The sequence below is a fragment of the Mauremys reevesii genome, linkage group 2 (genome assembly GCF_016161935.1).
Source record: "Mauremys reevesii isolate NIE-2019 linkage group 2, ASM1616193v1, whole genome shotgun sequence".
NCBI lineage: Eukaryota > Metazoa > Chordata > Testudines > Geoemydidae > Mauremys > Mauremys reevesii.
In genome coordinates, this window is record NC_052624.1 from 249,674,231 (window position 1) to 249,689,941 (window position 15,711).

The 15,711-nt window shown below is 37.1% G+C and overlaps 1 protein-coding gene across 14 annotated transcripts in view; it reads left to right on the plus strand.

The window, feature by feature from the left end:
• The window catches only part of VPS13B (vacuolar protein sorting 13 homolog B), a 917,098-nt gene that overhangs the window by 705,751 nt on the left and 195,636 nt on the right, over nucleotides 1–15,711 (plus strand). For 13 of the 14 annotated variants that reach the window (XR_005593500.1, XM_039522053.1, XM_039522049.1 and 10 more), the window contains one exon: nucleotides 8,525–9,227. Coding sequence is in view for 13 of the 14 variants with exons in the window: in XM_039522053.1 (XP_039377987.1) it covers nucleotides 8,525–9,227 (703 nt within the window). In the remaining variant the exon portion in view is untranslated. Of the gene's footprint in view, nucleotides 1–5,889; nucleotides 6,011–8,524; nucleotides 9,228–15,711 lie in introns of those variants that run through there. The other variant, XM_039522058.1, reaches the window with a different exon arrangement.

Here is a 15,711-nt window from a genome sequence, read left to right on the forward strand (position 1 = left end):
TTATTCAGGTTGTGAAACCTGTCTGTGGATTCTTTGCTGCTTCCATGTACCCATGTAATAGCAATTGCCAGGAGTGCTTTTTATCCTTTGGGTGTGGCAATAAGATGGGACCTTTTCTTTTGGATACAGACTTCTCCACACTTATCCATGCCCTTGTCAGCCAAAGGTAGGATTGCTGCAATGCACTCTTTGGGGCTACAACTTCAGACTATTTGGAAATAGCAACTAATGCAGAATGTGGCGAGTTGCTTATTAACTTATGTTTCATACAGGAGTACATGTCAACTTGCCTCTTTATTTTGTAATGGCTGCCAACTGATTTTCCTGAAAAGTATAAGGTGTTGATTTTTATCATGTAAAATTCTATATGATTTGGGTCCTGGCTACTTTGGAAACAGTCACTCTCCTTTTAGGATGCTATAGTAGCTGGAGCCATGGCTGACTAGTTCAGTTAGTAAAGCATAAGACTTCTACTCTCAGGGTTGTGGGTTCAAGTACCGCTTTGTATGGTTTAGTTCCCCAGGATATGTTTCTGGAAGAAATGCTGTAGACAAACATAAGTTACCCCTAATCAACACAATTTATTGGGCTCAGTACAGGGGTAACTAGGTATGATTGAATGGCCTGTGACATACAGGAGGTCAGAATAGATGATCTAATGATTCCTTCTTAAAAACAAAGAATATATGAAAGCTGAAGTGTTAAAACTAACAGCTCTCTGATTTCAATGAGACAGGGTTGATTGCATGGCATTTCTAGTTGAGGAGACCTTAACTTTAGAATTATTTTTCCCCATTCCTTAGTCTGACATAGTGCATATTTTCTGGTCTTCAGGGCATTCTATAAGGCTAATTTATTTTTCCAGGCTTTTGGGGGTGGGGGGGGGGTGGGAGGAGGCAGGTGGAGTTCATTTGCTTGGGCCAGGAGGCCTTTATTGACATCTTTGATCTAGTAAGTTTCTGGTCATATTCTTAATTGATTGTATGATGCCCAAAACCTAGGACAGGCACTTTTATACATTGGAGACACTGATATGTAATGTGCTATTTGGGATACTGCACTAACAGTACATACAGTTTCAGTTAAGGGGCTGTCAGTAGACTTTTGTCTTGTGAAAATCATCTTAAAAGTTACTTGTATTTAATGCATTATGTAATTTAATTACATTTGATGCTAAAAGCTAACCTCATTGGTGGTAATCATTTTGTTCAGGAAAAACAGTCTCTGACTTTTCTTTCTATAGTTTCGATGAGTTCTGCTCTCAATCATAGTCCTGGTAATGGGCGTCTGAATTTATTTAGTTCTGCATCTTTTCATTTTTCTCACGGTGCATTCAATGTTTATTAATTGGAAGTATTATCAGATAGTTACTTTTCATGCTTTTTATCTGTGGATGTCATTAAAGAGATATATTTGGTATTTCCTTATCAAAAAAAATTTTCCTTTTCCATGTTCATGATCAAATGAGAAGTTTTTTGATATAGTTATGCTGTTGGTCAAGAAAACACTGATTTTTAAATAGCAAAACTCTGTTAGTTCAGTATTGCAACACTTACAGAACAGAAATTACTTTAAATTACACGGTTCAGTTACATCATCAAATATGCTGATGGTTTCACAGTTGATCCAGCCTTAATAGCACTTTCAGATAGTTTGATGGGACACAGTTGTTTCCAGTAAGATCAGTTCAACTCTAATGGACTATTCAATTCCATCCAATTCCATCTTAATGGAAGTATATGTGAAAGAGGCTTGAAACTAAGACTGATGCAATTGCAAAACTTTATGTGAGTTGTTAAAACCAAGAGGGTCTCTCTGAAAGTTTGTCGGAAACCATGATAAAAAAAGAGTTAAAGCTTTGATTGCATCATTTTGAAAAGTAGTAAAATTGAATGTACAGTAGCCATTTTAAAAACAAAAAGTTAAACCTCGGTCTTTTGACAACACACATACACAAACAACAATTTTGATCAAGGTTCAAGTATATGTAATTGTTTTAACCTAAGCCATGCTTTTCTTACCAAAAAAAACAAAGAAGCAAAAATAAAACTGAGATTAATTGCAGACAAAAAGTGTTAAAAACATGCAAAAAGTGGCCAAACTTTTTATTTAGAATTTTAAATATACATTGCTCTTGAACTAAGACCTGTATGCCAAGTTTCATCCTGGAATTAAGTATCAGAGGGGTATCAGGATTCTTAAGTATCAGGATTCTTTGTTGCTATCCTGGAATTACTTTTTCTTTAATTGAAAGTATATATCTCTAAAAAGAGGCTTGTACAAGTCTCGATAGATTCTTAATATAGTATAGTAAACATGCTGTTTATATTAAGAAAAAAAACTATTAATTCTACCTGGGTTAGTAGGAATTTCCATATTTGGCTATAACCACATTACAGCTGGAACATTTAGCACAGCTTTCATATATAAGTATTTGAACTGATATTTAACAGACAGTAGCCTCTTATTTGAACTTCAAAGAGCTGGAAAAATTATTTCATTAAGGAGGAAGCTGAAACTATAGTACTTCTTACCATCCTATCAGTTATGCAATGATGTATATAATTAGTTCTGCTTTTTTGTATAATTACTGTAATATTGTGAAAACTTCAGTTGCAGTCCAATTGGGAGCTATTATATGAAATCATAGATAATATTGTGCTCAGTGAAATTAACTTTTAAAATCGCCTTTGCTTTGCAGCAAGCTCTGGTGAAAACAACTTCTTCAAATGAGAGAGAAATTGGATGTTTGACTCTACATCTGTAGTCAAATGACCTAGATCCTCATCTTGCAATTGGATCCATGCAGGCACAGGCTGCCTGACAAGATCAATTGCAGAATTGAAGTCTTAGTTTAAAATTCAGCAAACTGCAAATACAGAACAGTGACATAATTTTAAAATGATAGTTCAAAAATGTGTGTTTCTTAACGTTACTCATGGGAGTTTATATGTCAGATTGGAAAAAAAGTTTTCATAAGTGTCAGAATTATAATCTGTGTTCATTTGTATAAATAGTTTTTAAAGCAAAACAAGTAATTAGTTTTAATTGTTATGTTCATAAGAACAATGTGGTAAACTGTAGTTAACAAAGAAAAGGATCTTTAAACTACAATGATAGTAGTCAAATAGGTTTGCATCTGTTTGGCTTAAGATGCTTTGATAGATGAAGGACTTAAAAAAAAAAAAGTTGAAATGAAACCACAATATTTTTTCTCTGTAATTCTAGTTTAAGGACAATATAAAAAAAACTGGAACTAATTCTCTTTCTGTATTTGCTTTTATAGGATAGACAAGATGTTTATTTCCATGAAAATACTACTACTTTTTAGCAAGAGCAATAAAATTAGGTCAGATGTCACAATGATGTACCAGATGTGATTGGCACTTTGATTCTGTGGTTTCACACTTGTGACTTTTTCCATAATTTATATGATGTGAAGAATGATCTCATGATTGGCTGAAACTATTTTGATCAGAGTTAGGGAATGACTGTTGTAAGCTGGAAATATTACTTCAATAGTGCCGTTATGTAACCATAATTAATATTAGAAACTGGAAAAAATGCAGATGTATTTTAGAGCATTTCAAAAGATTCTTTTGCTTACAATTATTCTATCATTGGACTATTATTCTCTGTAGTTAAAGTAGGGACTACTAGTAGAACCAGTCATATCTCTCAGACAGGTAGGAACTTTTTAAGTGCGACCATTGTATATATAGACACATGTTGCTGATCAAAATGATTGAAGAATCAAGACAATGAAAACACAGTCGATACAACAATGAAGTCGTCACTTGTTTTAAAATATTTCCCCTTTGTTTGAAAAATATTTTAATTATAGATCTAAACTACCATTTTCAGAGTTTATCTGGATAGTTTAATTTGCTTGTCTTTAAAAAGTTGAGTTCTGAAGGATCTGTCTTTTAGCAAAAATCTCTCATATATAAACTTATCAAAATTGGCCACAAATAAATAAGAGAAGTTACCAGATTTAGTCTGTCTTAGATCATAAGCAGAACTGTTTACTCAATATTGTAATTTGGAAAGGCAATTCCATTTATTTACATTGGATTTTTGATGCACTGCACAGTGCATGTTCATGAGCACATGCTAATATCATACCTCTTCACTATATATATAGTATATATATACACTATATACACACACACACTCTCACTGTATGCCCTATTGAACTTAAGGGGTTAAGCTAGTAAAGTTACCTATCTCAATACATGAAAAGGAAGAATTAGCCACAGTTCCCTAGCTACTGGTGTAGCTTTCAACACCTTTTCCTTGGTGGTTAGTATTGATAAGCTATATAACTGTGAAAGGATGGGAAAATGCATTGAAGTCATATAAGAAGTAAACTATCAACTTGACATGTTTTTCTAGCTATTGAAAACTTTTTCATATTGCAACTCATTCTGACAGTGAGACTGTAGAATTCCTCTGATTTAAGTACCATCTGGTTATGCTCAAAGCTTTAAAGCTATTTTCTCAGCATAAAATTTCAGAGTCCTAAACTTTTTTCTTCGCCAAACTATCCATTTTTAAGCCACAAATATTTTTCCAGTCCTTTCAGATTTTATCTAAAAGTATATTTTAACAGTATTTAAATAGTTCTTAAACAATAACAATTTATCTTGATAGATGACATGCTGTGTTTTTTCATTTTATTTTAATTAGCCATTGTGGAACCAAATTCCCTTTTGTTTTATTCCTTTGAATACTGTTTAATTACAGTTATCATGCCAGATATCTTAAAGGTTATTGTACCAATACAGTTTCATTTAACATAAGCCATGTGGAATCAATAGTCCTGTTTCCTAAAGTGAATGCTTGGAAAATCTTACATTCATATGTTAAGAGTACACATCCTTTCCTCATTAGTTGGAAAGTACAGGGATTTTGGCACAGGTTCTGTGTGGAAGCATTGTGCAGCTTTTATATGGATTTTGTTTTTAGCCTTTGATGACACTGTTTAGAATAGGAAGTATCTAATAAGTAAAGCATTTTGTCTAATGTGCTGCCAGTGTGTTTAATATATGCCTGGAGGTCTGAAACATTATCTTCTCCACTACAGTAATATGCATTTAATTCTCTGAAAGCAGAAGGTCGAACTTTTAAAAGGGACTCAAAGTACATTTTCAAGTAAATAATTTAAAACATATGGGATAGGGGACCAGAGTAATGTACAGTTGGTTTTTATGGTTTAATCATGATCATGTTAATGCACACCAGTAGCTAATTAAAGAAAACTTTTATTGTTCATTTTAAATGGGTTATGTAAAGAGTAAGAGAACTGATATAATACAGCCCAATGATAAATGTTACCATTACATTTGCTAACAGCAAGCTGATTTTGCTGTTTTTGACGTCTTTAAAGTATTGGCCCATTTATTCCATAACAAGGCAAAACATCTCTTTTGAGTTTTTCCATTGGGAGTCCCCCACCGCCTCCCTTTTAAAGGAGTATTTAATTGATGCCCAGGTTTATTACCAGGCATACTTTAAAGTTAACTGCAAAACTTAACTGAGTAACTGGCCAAGAGTTCCATAAGAGACTGATATGCAAAGTTCCAGTGATACTCCTGCTACTTTTGTTTTGTACTCAAAAATCATATAATAAACCTGAGAAACTGTGTTGCAAATTATTACTTGTTTGTTCCAGTCTTTATAACAGGAATATAAGAAAATGTAAATATCAAAATGTCAGTATGTAGCTAGGTGGTGTGACTGATAGGTAATGTGATACAATACCTTTCACCTTTGGGTCATTAGTTCATGTTCCTCACTGCTTGGTACGGATCAGAAGAAGTTACCATCTGACTGCTGTTCGGTGACATATGTGAATTGATTTGGTAATCTCGGTAATGTTTCTATTAGTCAGATGTCCACATCAGAAGAAACTCCACAGTTGGGACTAATTAGCACCCGTATTGGTAGTCTTAGCAAAAAGGCCAAGGACCAACTGGGAGTAGAGGAAGAGCTACCCTCTTACCCTCCTGCAGGTGTTTTGTCCGGGTCAGTACATTTAACAAATATTAAATTTACTTTTTTTTAAAATGAAAAGGAAGAAGAAGAAGAAGAAAAATAGGTTTCTAAATCAAACGAAACCTATAAAAACCTAAGAAAATGTACTAATTTGCAAACTGGAAGTACGTGTAAAAAAATTTTTCATTTGTAAAATAGATTCTTTCCCTAACTGAAATTGCATTTTCATTTCTTATGGCCAAATCCAGCCCACTATAAACATGGGGGAACTGTCATGATTCTGCTGCAAGTAGCAGAAGAATAGCAAACCACAGTGGATGCACAAGAGAAGTCTGCAGCCTCTATCCACTGTTACCTGATGCCTCTCCTAAATAGGTGGCTATGGACCTGTTTGGAGCTGCTGTGCTCCTATTTTGACCGTGGCATCAATACAGTTGCTGGTGGCCCAAATGCCCCTCCACTGTGCTGTGGAGAGTGCCGACCATGAAGTGCTATTGCAGGGTTTCTCCACAACTGCCTCTTCTGTCCATGCAGAGATGTTGCAGCCATGTTGGTCCCAGGGTATTAAAGAGACAAGATAGGAGAGGTAATATCTTTTATTGGACCAACTTCTGTTGGTGAGAGAGACAAGCACACCCACATAATGGAACTTCATCTGGCATTTCTAAAGCACCAATCATCGCAGGATCTAGAATAGGTAAATAATATTGCCAGTTTACAGATGATCAGACTGAGGTAGAAAGGTTAATTGACTTGGCCACAGTATCAAATTGAGTCACTGGCTGAGGAATTCCTTGCTCATAGTCCAATGATTCATTAAGGCTGCTTCTAGAAAGTTATTTTTGTAAAGGCTACCTTAAAAGTGTTGTTATATTTATGAGCCAATGATATGAGTCTCTGATAGAAATCAGCCACAAGGATTTTTATTGGTGATTTGAAAAATATGTATTATATATGCATGAAGCTGAAAATCTCAGCTAGTTAATGGTTCTGTTTAGGATTTCCGTGATAATACTATTCTCTAGTATATTTACATTTTTAAGGAAATCTTTGCTTTTGTTCCCTTTGATATAAAAAAAAAGCATGATATAAAGGAATTCCAATAAAACCCCTCAGCTATTCTTAAAAATCCAAACCAAAACAAAAGAAACCAATTTCTTAGTATGTTATACAGTAGAAAGACTAAGGAGAAAAAAATCCAGTACTTCAATGCCCTTCACTCCCATTATGTTGTATTGTGGATAATATTAAAAGTACATGTAATTTGCAATTATATTTTTTCTAATGGAAGATATTGTATATTTGGGATCAGGTTGTGTTTGTCCCTTCATGGGTACACAAGGTGTAAGGAGACATCACCTTGCAACAGGTTTGAGGGCAGGGTCCAGAGACATTCCACTCTGCACCCAGAGGAGCTTGTGACTAGTGTAGGCAGTGACTCTGTGCTCCTCAAAGGAGCAGGATAGGGTGAGCTCATGTCACTACTTCACTTCCAACCAGTCAATGGAGCTGGCTCTGAATCATCATTATTGTTATTGTTGTTGTGGAGTACACTCTACACCTTATAAAAGAGTATATTTGTAGCTATGGTTGCTCTCCCCACCCTTCTCGGACGATTTAAACTTTGCCTCAGGAGCAATGGCTCTTTGGGGCTTCTGCTTGGGTGGTGCACATCTGCAGTGCCCCCTACTGAGGGCTCTGCCTTAAAGGCACAATCTAACTCTTGATTAGTAGTATTCGCTGTGACAACAGCTAAAATCTGTCTTTTTTAAGTGTTGCTCTAAGCAGTGATGTCTATCTAAACATTGCTATTTGATGAGATCCTGTGAAGTCATAGCCAAATGCATAAAACTCTAGTGAGTAAATATACCACTTATGCCACCATAGTGGCAGGCTTTATAATTAGCTGACATTTACCTGAGCAGTGAGCCATGTTGTTTTATATAATGCAGCTGGTACTTGCGTGACTAAGAAAACATTCTTTCAAGTCCTACAACACAGTATTTATATCTTACAATTTCCATTTAGTCTTTTTTATAAATTTGAAATTAATTAGTACTTTTTTATTTTGTGTAAACATGCTAAAGCATTTTTAATGGTAATGGGGATTTTTTTTTAAGTTTTAACACAGAAAACTTGGAAGAAATTCAGATTATTAACCTTTTTCTAATTGTCAAATATAATATTGTTTCATGGGGCACAATTTTGTTTTAACTCATGTATTTCTTTTGGATTCTTTAGACTATAAAGAATTAGTTGAAAAAATGTAGTTTGAGCCTAGAAATCATTATTCAATTTTTTTCCTTCACATATTCCTTTGGCACTTTGTCAGATGTGAGTCATCATTTCTTCAGAATGGATACCTGCTGTGCTTTCATGAGTGATTACTCTGTTAAAAGTTAACTTGGCAGGTTTTTTATAATTCCGTTTTTTTAAATCATGTTTAAATAGTAATTGTTTGCTGCCACTGAAATGGAAATACTTGAGATATGGATATAATAAGATAATATAATATTTTCCTTCACAGGTTTCCAAACAAGAACAGAAAAAAATGGATATATCTGATGGAGGAACAGTTGAAACTTCTTCACGTTATAGTGGTGCCCAAGACAGTGGCATTGGCAGTGACAGCGTTAAAATCAGAATAGTTCAAATAGAACAACATAGTGGCACCAGCCAACACCGCATTGCACGTCCTTCCCGACAGTCTTCCATTGTGAAGAACCTGAACTTCATTCCCTTTGATATTTTTATTACAGCAAGCCGGATCTCCTTGATGTCTTATTCGTGTACTCCTTTAGCTAAATCTAAATCATTGCAAGATCAGAAAGATGATGAGAAGATAAGCAAAAGTTCATTAAACCTCCCAGAAACAGATTCACATGGTAGCCAAGACACCAGAAAGCTCATTCAGGCACCTATTTCATCAGTAACTGCAGATGATCTCTTGAACAGTAACAATTCTTTGCCCAGTGGGAGAAAAACAGGTCTACTGTCACTAGAAAGTCTTCATGCTTCCACAAGGTCATCTGCTCGACAAGCCCTTGGAATAACTATTGTTCGACAGCCTGGTCGCAGAGGAACTGGTGACCTCCGGTTAGAACCTTTTCTGCACCTTGTTGTATCCCAGCCTTCTGTACTCTTGAGCTGTCACCACAGAAAGCAGAGGGTGGAAATATCAGTGTTTGATGCTGTGCTTAAAGGAGTAACCTCAGACTACACGTGTACAGGTAAGATCATTTAAAGTCAGGAGGGTGTTAACAACTGCCATAACAATAAGGCTTCCTCAAAGTTTCAGGGATGATCAAACAGAAAAGAGCTGATAGACTAGACAAGACATATTAATTTAAAAAAAAAAGTTAAGTTTATATTCCATACTTGAACCAAATTTAAGAATAGAAGATGATTGAAATGAATAAAGGTTTAACCTTCAAGAACCCAGTTCTTATTTTATTCAATATTGTTTTCTCAGCCCCAGAAAAATAAGAGGCACTGTCATAGTATTTTAATGTATCAGGAATTTCTGAACCAATATGATAAGCAATGAGTTGTAAGTCACGTTTCTTTCATAAAGGGTATTTTTATGGCTGAAAACCATTATATTTTCCCGTATTACTCCTCTGCTAAAATTAGAAGCAATACTTTCAGAAACACATGGTATTTTAATCATAAACTGTACAAAAATTATAGTAGTCTTCTAAAGCAAGATGTGTAAAATCATTAAATTGAGAAAACTTTTAGCAAACTTTTTATGAAGAACTATTTAAATTGCAAATCAGCAATTTCATGACATATCTATCTACTACATACCACCTTCCCAGCAGGGTCTTTAAAACTCGGGATGGGGATTGGTAGTGGGAAGGTTTGACTTCAATTCACTGTAAGAAAGAGGAAAGAAGTAGCACCTGCCATGGGGGAGGGATGAAGAAAGAGCAGATCATTCTTATAATTTCTTCTTCTCCTGAATCGATGATGGACCACTGTCAGACATAATCACCAAAGATGGAGTAGAAGTGACTAATCCAGTCGTGGTACAGGGTGGGTACGATGCTTCCTCTTAAGTATTTGATTTCATACAGGTGTTTGAAAAATTATTTCTCCTAAGCTAAATAGCAGAATTTCAGACATAATTAACCAAATTCCTATTTGTATCACAATTTTTTTGTATAACCCTAATAAATGCTAACTTAGGAAATAATATATTTTAGGCTCTCCCTCAGCTAAGCAGTAAGGTATTATGAGAGTTTCCTTTCCTTAGATGAAGGCGGTCAATTGTTGGCTTTTCTGTAGATGTAATATTTGCTGTATTTCGTGTGAAGTATTTATAACAATGAAAAGTCACTTTTTTGATTAAAAATGTATTTGCCTATGAAATGTTAGGAAAGGGAGAGAAAATAAGACAGAAAATATCATATAGCCACTATATAAATCCATTGTATGCCCACACATTGCATACAGTTCTGGTTGCCACATCCCCCCAAAAAGACATTAGAATTGGAAAAAGTACAGAGAAGGGCAACAAAAATGATTATGGGTATGGAACAGCTTCCATATGAGGAGAGATTAATAAGACTGGGACTTTTCAGCTTGGAAAAGAGACGACTAAGAGGGGATATGACAGAGGTCTATAAAATCATGAATGATATAGAGATGGTGAATAAGGAAGTGTTATTCACCTCTTCACATAACACAAGAACCAGGGGTTCCCAATGAAATTAATAGGCATCAGGTTTAAAACAAACATAAGGAAGTTTTTCTTTATGCACAGTCAGCCTATGGAGCTCATTGCCAGGGGATGTTGTGAAGACTAAAAATATGACTGGGTTCAAAAAAAGAGTTAGATAAGTTCATGGAGAATAGGTCCATCCATGGCTATTAGTAAAGATGGTCAGGGATGCAACCCCATGCTCTGGATATCCCTAAACCTCTAACAGCCAGATGCTGGGACTGGACCACTTGATAAATTGCTTGTTCTGTTCATTCCTTCTGAAGCATCTGGTACCAGTCACTGTCAGAAGACAGGATACTGGGCTAGATGGACCATTGGTCTGACCCACTATGGCCAATCTTACATTCTTACTGTGAGTGGCATTACAATTCTGCCCTCTACCAACCACCAGTGGGGCAAGAATGCCATGAGACATTCCATTAACCCACTAGGATATTAGGGACCAAAATGTGGGCAAATCAGGACCCATATAGGTGAAGCAAGACTACCCAAAGAAACTGTTTCCAGGCCTTAGCCTTGGGGAGATTATTGATCAGATGAGGGCTCTGGGTGACATCAATATTTCTTCTCTCACCAAATTTCATACAACACATTTAATTTTCAAATAGTTTAATAAAGAAAAAATACATTTTTACCCAGCTGTAATTAATAGTTACTGTGCAAAATAAGACCTAACTAGCATTTAAATGGTTGGTTGTGGAAGAGATTAACACAAGGAAGAAACAGCCATCGAATCTTCCTTTCTTTTCTTTACTAAGAGATTATGGTAGAGTGAGAACATAAGGAGGTAGAAGGTTTCCTGGTTCCATATCTCCATCCTTATTTTCTCTTCTCTCTTTTGTTTTTCTAATTCCAATTCCCATTTTTCTCTCCTCTGCTTTTCCCATCTGTTGCTCTCCTTATCTCTTTGCAAGAAATGCTGCCTCAGAACTTTTGCTGGGAGACTGGTAGTGATCTCCCTGTATATTTATTGTATACTACCTGATATACTTGCAGGGGGTACTTATTATAATGCCCAAGTTGGTCCCAGCCATGCCTGGTTGCTGGAACCATTTACAGGATAAGAACATAAGAATGGCCATACTGGGTTAGACTAATGAACCATCTAGCCCAGTATCCTGTCTTTCAACAGTGGCCGGTGCCAGATGCTTCAGATGGAATGAACAGAATAGGGCAATTATTGAATGATAAATCCCCTGTCATCCAGTCCCAGCTTCTGGCAGTCAGCGGTTTAGAGATATCCAGAACAAGGGGATGCACTCCTGGTCATCTTGGCTCATAGCCATTGATGGACCTATCTTCCATGAACTTATCTATTTTTTTTTAAATCCAGTTATATTTTTGTCCTTCACAATATCCCCTGGGAATAAGTTCCACTCTGCATTGTGTGAAGAAGTAATTTCTTATGTTTGCTTTAAACTTGTTGCCTATTAATTTAATTGGGTGACCCCTGGTTCTTGTGTTATGTGAAGGGGTAAATAACACTTCTTTATTCACTTTCTCTACACCATTCATGATTTTATAGACCTCTATCATATCCCCCCTTAGTCATCTCTTTTCTAAGCTGAACAGTCCCAGTCTTTTTTCTCTCTCCTCATATGAAAGCTGTTCCATACCCCCATTTCATTTGTGTTGTTCTTCTCTGTATTTTTTCCAATTCTAATATATCTTTTTTGAGATGTAGCGACCAGAACTGCACATAGTATTCAATGTGTGGGCATACCGTGGATTTATATAGCAGCATTGTGATATTTTCTGTCCCCTTCCTAGTGGTTCCTAACATTCTTTTTTGACTGTTGCTGCACATTGAGCAGGTGTTTTCAGAGAACTATCCAGGATTACTCCAAGATCTCTTCCTTGAGTGGTAACAGTTAATTTAGAACCCATTATTTTGTATGTGTAGTTGGAATTATGTTTTCCAAAGAGCCTTACTTGCATTTATCAACACTGAGTTTCATCTACCATTTTGTCGCCAGTTGACCCTGTTTTGTGAGATCACTTTGTAATGCTTCACAATCAGCTTTGGACTTAACTATCTTTCCTAATCTTGTATCATTGGCAAACTTTGCCATGTCTCTCTTTCCCCCTTTTTCCAGATCATTTATGAATATGTTGAACAGCACTGGTCCCAGTACAGATCCTTGGGAGACCCTGCTATTTACCTCTCTCCACTGTGAAAACTAACCATTTATTCCTACCCTTTGTTTTCTGTCTTTTAAACCAGATACTAATCCATCAGAGGACCTTGCCTCTTATCCCATGACTGCTTGGTTTGCTTAAGAGCCTTTGGTAAGGGACCTTGTCAAGGGGATTCTGAAAGTCCAAATACAGTATATCAACTGGATCACCCTTGTCTAAGGCTTGTTGACCCCCGCAAAGAATTCTATTAGGTCATTGAGTCATGATTTCCCTTTACAAAAGCCATGTTGACTCTTCCCCAACATATTTTGTTCATCTACGTGTCTGATAATTCTGTTCTTTAATATAGTTTCAACCAATTTGTCTGGTACTGAAGTGAAGCTTACTAGCCTGTAGTGCCAGGATTGCCTCTGGAACTCTTTTTAAAAATTGGCAATCACATTGGCTGTCCACCAGTTATATGCTACAGAGGCTACATATCACAGTTAGTAGTTCTTCAGTTTCATATTTGAGTTCCTTCAGAACGCTTCGGTGAATACCATCTGGTACTGGTGACTTATTATTGTTTAATGTATCCATTTGTTCCACATCCACCTCTATTGATACCTCAGTTTGGGACAGTTCCTGAGATTTGTCACCTAAAAAGAATGGCTCAGGTGTGGGAATCTCCCTCACATTCTCTGCAGTGAAGAGCGATGCAAAGAATTTCATTTAGCTTCTCCTCAATGGCCTTGTCTTCCTTGAGTGTTTCTTTTAGCATCTTAATTGCCCAGTGGCCCCAGTGGGGGTTGTACCGTTTGACTGGAGATTAGCTAATATAGTTCCTATATTCAAGAAGGGGAAAAAAAGTGACCCAGGTAACTACAGGCCTGTTAGTTTAACATCTGTGGTATGCAAAGTCATGGAAAAAAATTTAAAGGAGAGAGTGGTTACGGACCTTGAGGCCGATGGCAACTGGGACAAATTACAGCATGGTTTTACGAAAGGTAGATCGTGCCAAACCAACCTGATCTCCTTCTTTGAGAAAGTAACAGATTTTTTAGACAAGGGAAATGCGGTGGATCTAATATGTCTTGATTTCAGTAAGGCGTTTGATACGGTACCGCATGAGGAATTACTGGTTAAATTGGAAAAGATGGGGATCGAAATGAAAATCCAGAGGTGGATAAGGAGCTGGTTAAAGGGGAGACTGCAGAGGGTCGTACTGAAGGATGATCTGTCGGGTTGGAGGGGGGTTACCAGTGGAGTTCCTCAAGGTTCGGTTTTGGGTCCGATTTTATTTAATCTATTTATCGCTGACCTCGGAACCAAAAGTAGGAGTGGGCTGATAAAGTTTGCAGATGACACCAAGTTGGGAGGTATTGCCAATTCGGAAAAGGATCGGGATATCCTCCAGGGAAATTTGGATGACCTTGTAAACTGGAGTATTAGTAACAGGATGAAATTCAATAATGAGAAGTGTAAGGTTATGCATTTAGGGATGACTAACAAGAATTTTCGTTATAAGCTGGGGACGCACCAGTTGGAAGTAACGGAGGAGGAGAAGGACCTAGGAGTCCTGGTTGATCGTAGGATGTCTATGAGTAGGCAATGTGATGTGGGCGTTAAAAAAGCTAATGCGGTCTTGGGATGCATTAGGTGAGGTATTTCTAGTAGAGATAAGGAGGTGCTAGTCCCGTTATATAAGGCGTTGGTGAGACCTCATTTGGAGTATTCTGTGCAGTTTTGGTCTCCCATGTTTAAGAAGGATGAATTCAAACTGGAACGGGTACAAAGAAGGGCCGAATGATCCGAGGAATGGAAAGCCTGTCGTATGAAAGGAGACTTGAGGAGCTCGGTTTGTTTTCCTTAACCAAAAGAAGGATAAGAGGAGATATGATTGCACTCTTTAAATATATCAGAGGGATAAATACCAGGGAAGGAGAGGAATTATTTCAGCTCAGTGCTAATGTGGACACGAGGACAAACGGATATAAATTGTCAGTCAGGAAATTTAGGCTTGAAATTAGACGAAGGTTTCTAACCATCAGAGGAGTGCAATTCTGGAACAGCCTACCGAGGGAAACAGTGGGGGCGAAGGACCTCCATGACTTTAAGATTAAGCTGGATAAGTTTATGGAGGGGATGGTATGATAGGATAACGGGTTTAGTCAATAGGTCAATAATGTGCCACACTGGTAATTAGTACAAAGGATCAATGTTGGGATATTGTTAGCCTTTTCCAGAGGGTCTGGCTGGAGAGTCTTGCCCACATGCTCGGGGTTCAGCTGATCGCCATAATTGGGGTCGGGAAGGAATTTTCCTCCAGGGTAGATTGGCAGTGGCCCTGGAGGTTTTTCGCCTTCCTCCGAAGCATGGGGCAGGGGTCGCTTGCTGGTGGATTATCTGCTACTTGAAGTCTTTAAATCATGATTTGGAGCATTCAACAGCAGAGCTAAGGGAGAGAATTAGTTCAGGAGTGGGTGGATCGGCTTATGTGGCCTGCATCTTGCAGGAGGTCAGACTAGATGATCATAATGGTCCCTTCTGATCTTGAATTCTATGATTCTATGATTCATTGTTTAGCAGGCTTTCTGCTTCAAATGTACTTACAAATATTTTCGCTGTTAGCTTTTGTGTCTTTTGCCAGTTGCTCTTCAAATTCTTTTTTGGCCTGCCTAATTATACTTTTACACCCTGCTGCCCTCCCCTCATGTGGGATGAAAGGGGGGCTATAAAAGGAGAGTGAAGTTAGCTTCCGAATGTTCCAGGTGTAGCAACCGTCAGCCCTCTTTCCTCAGCTCCCTTAAAGGGGGCTAAAAAAAAGAAGAGAGTTGGCTCCACGCTGTACTAGATGCTTAGGAGCC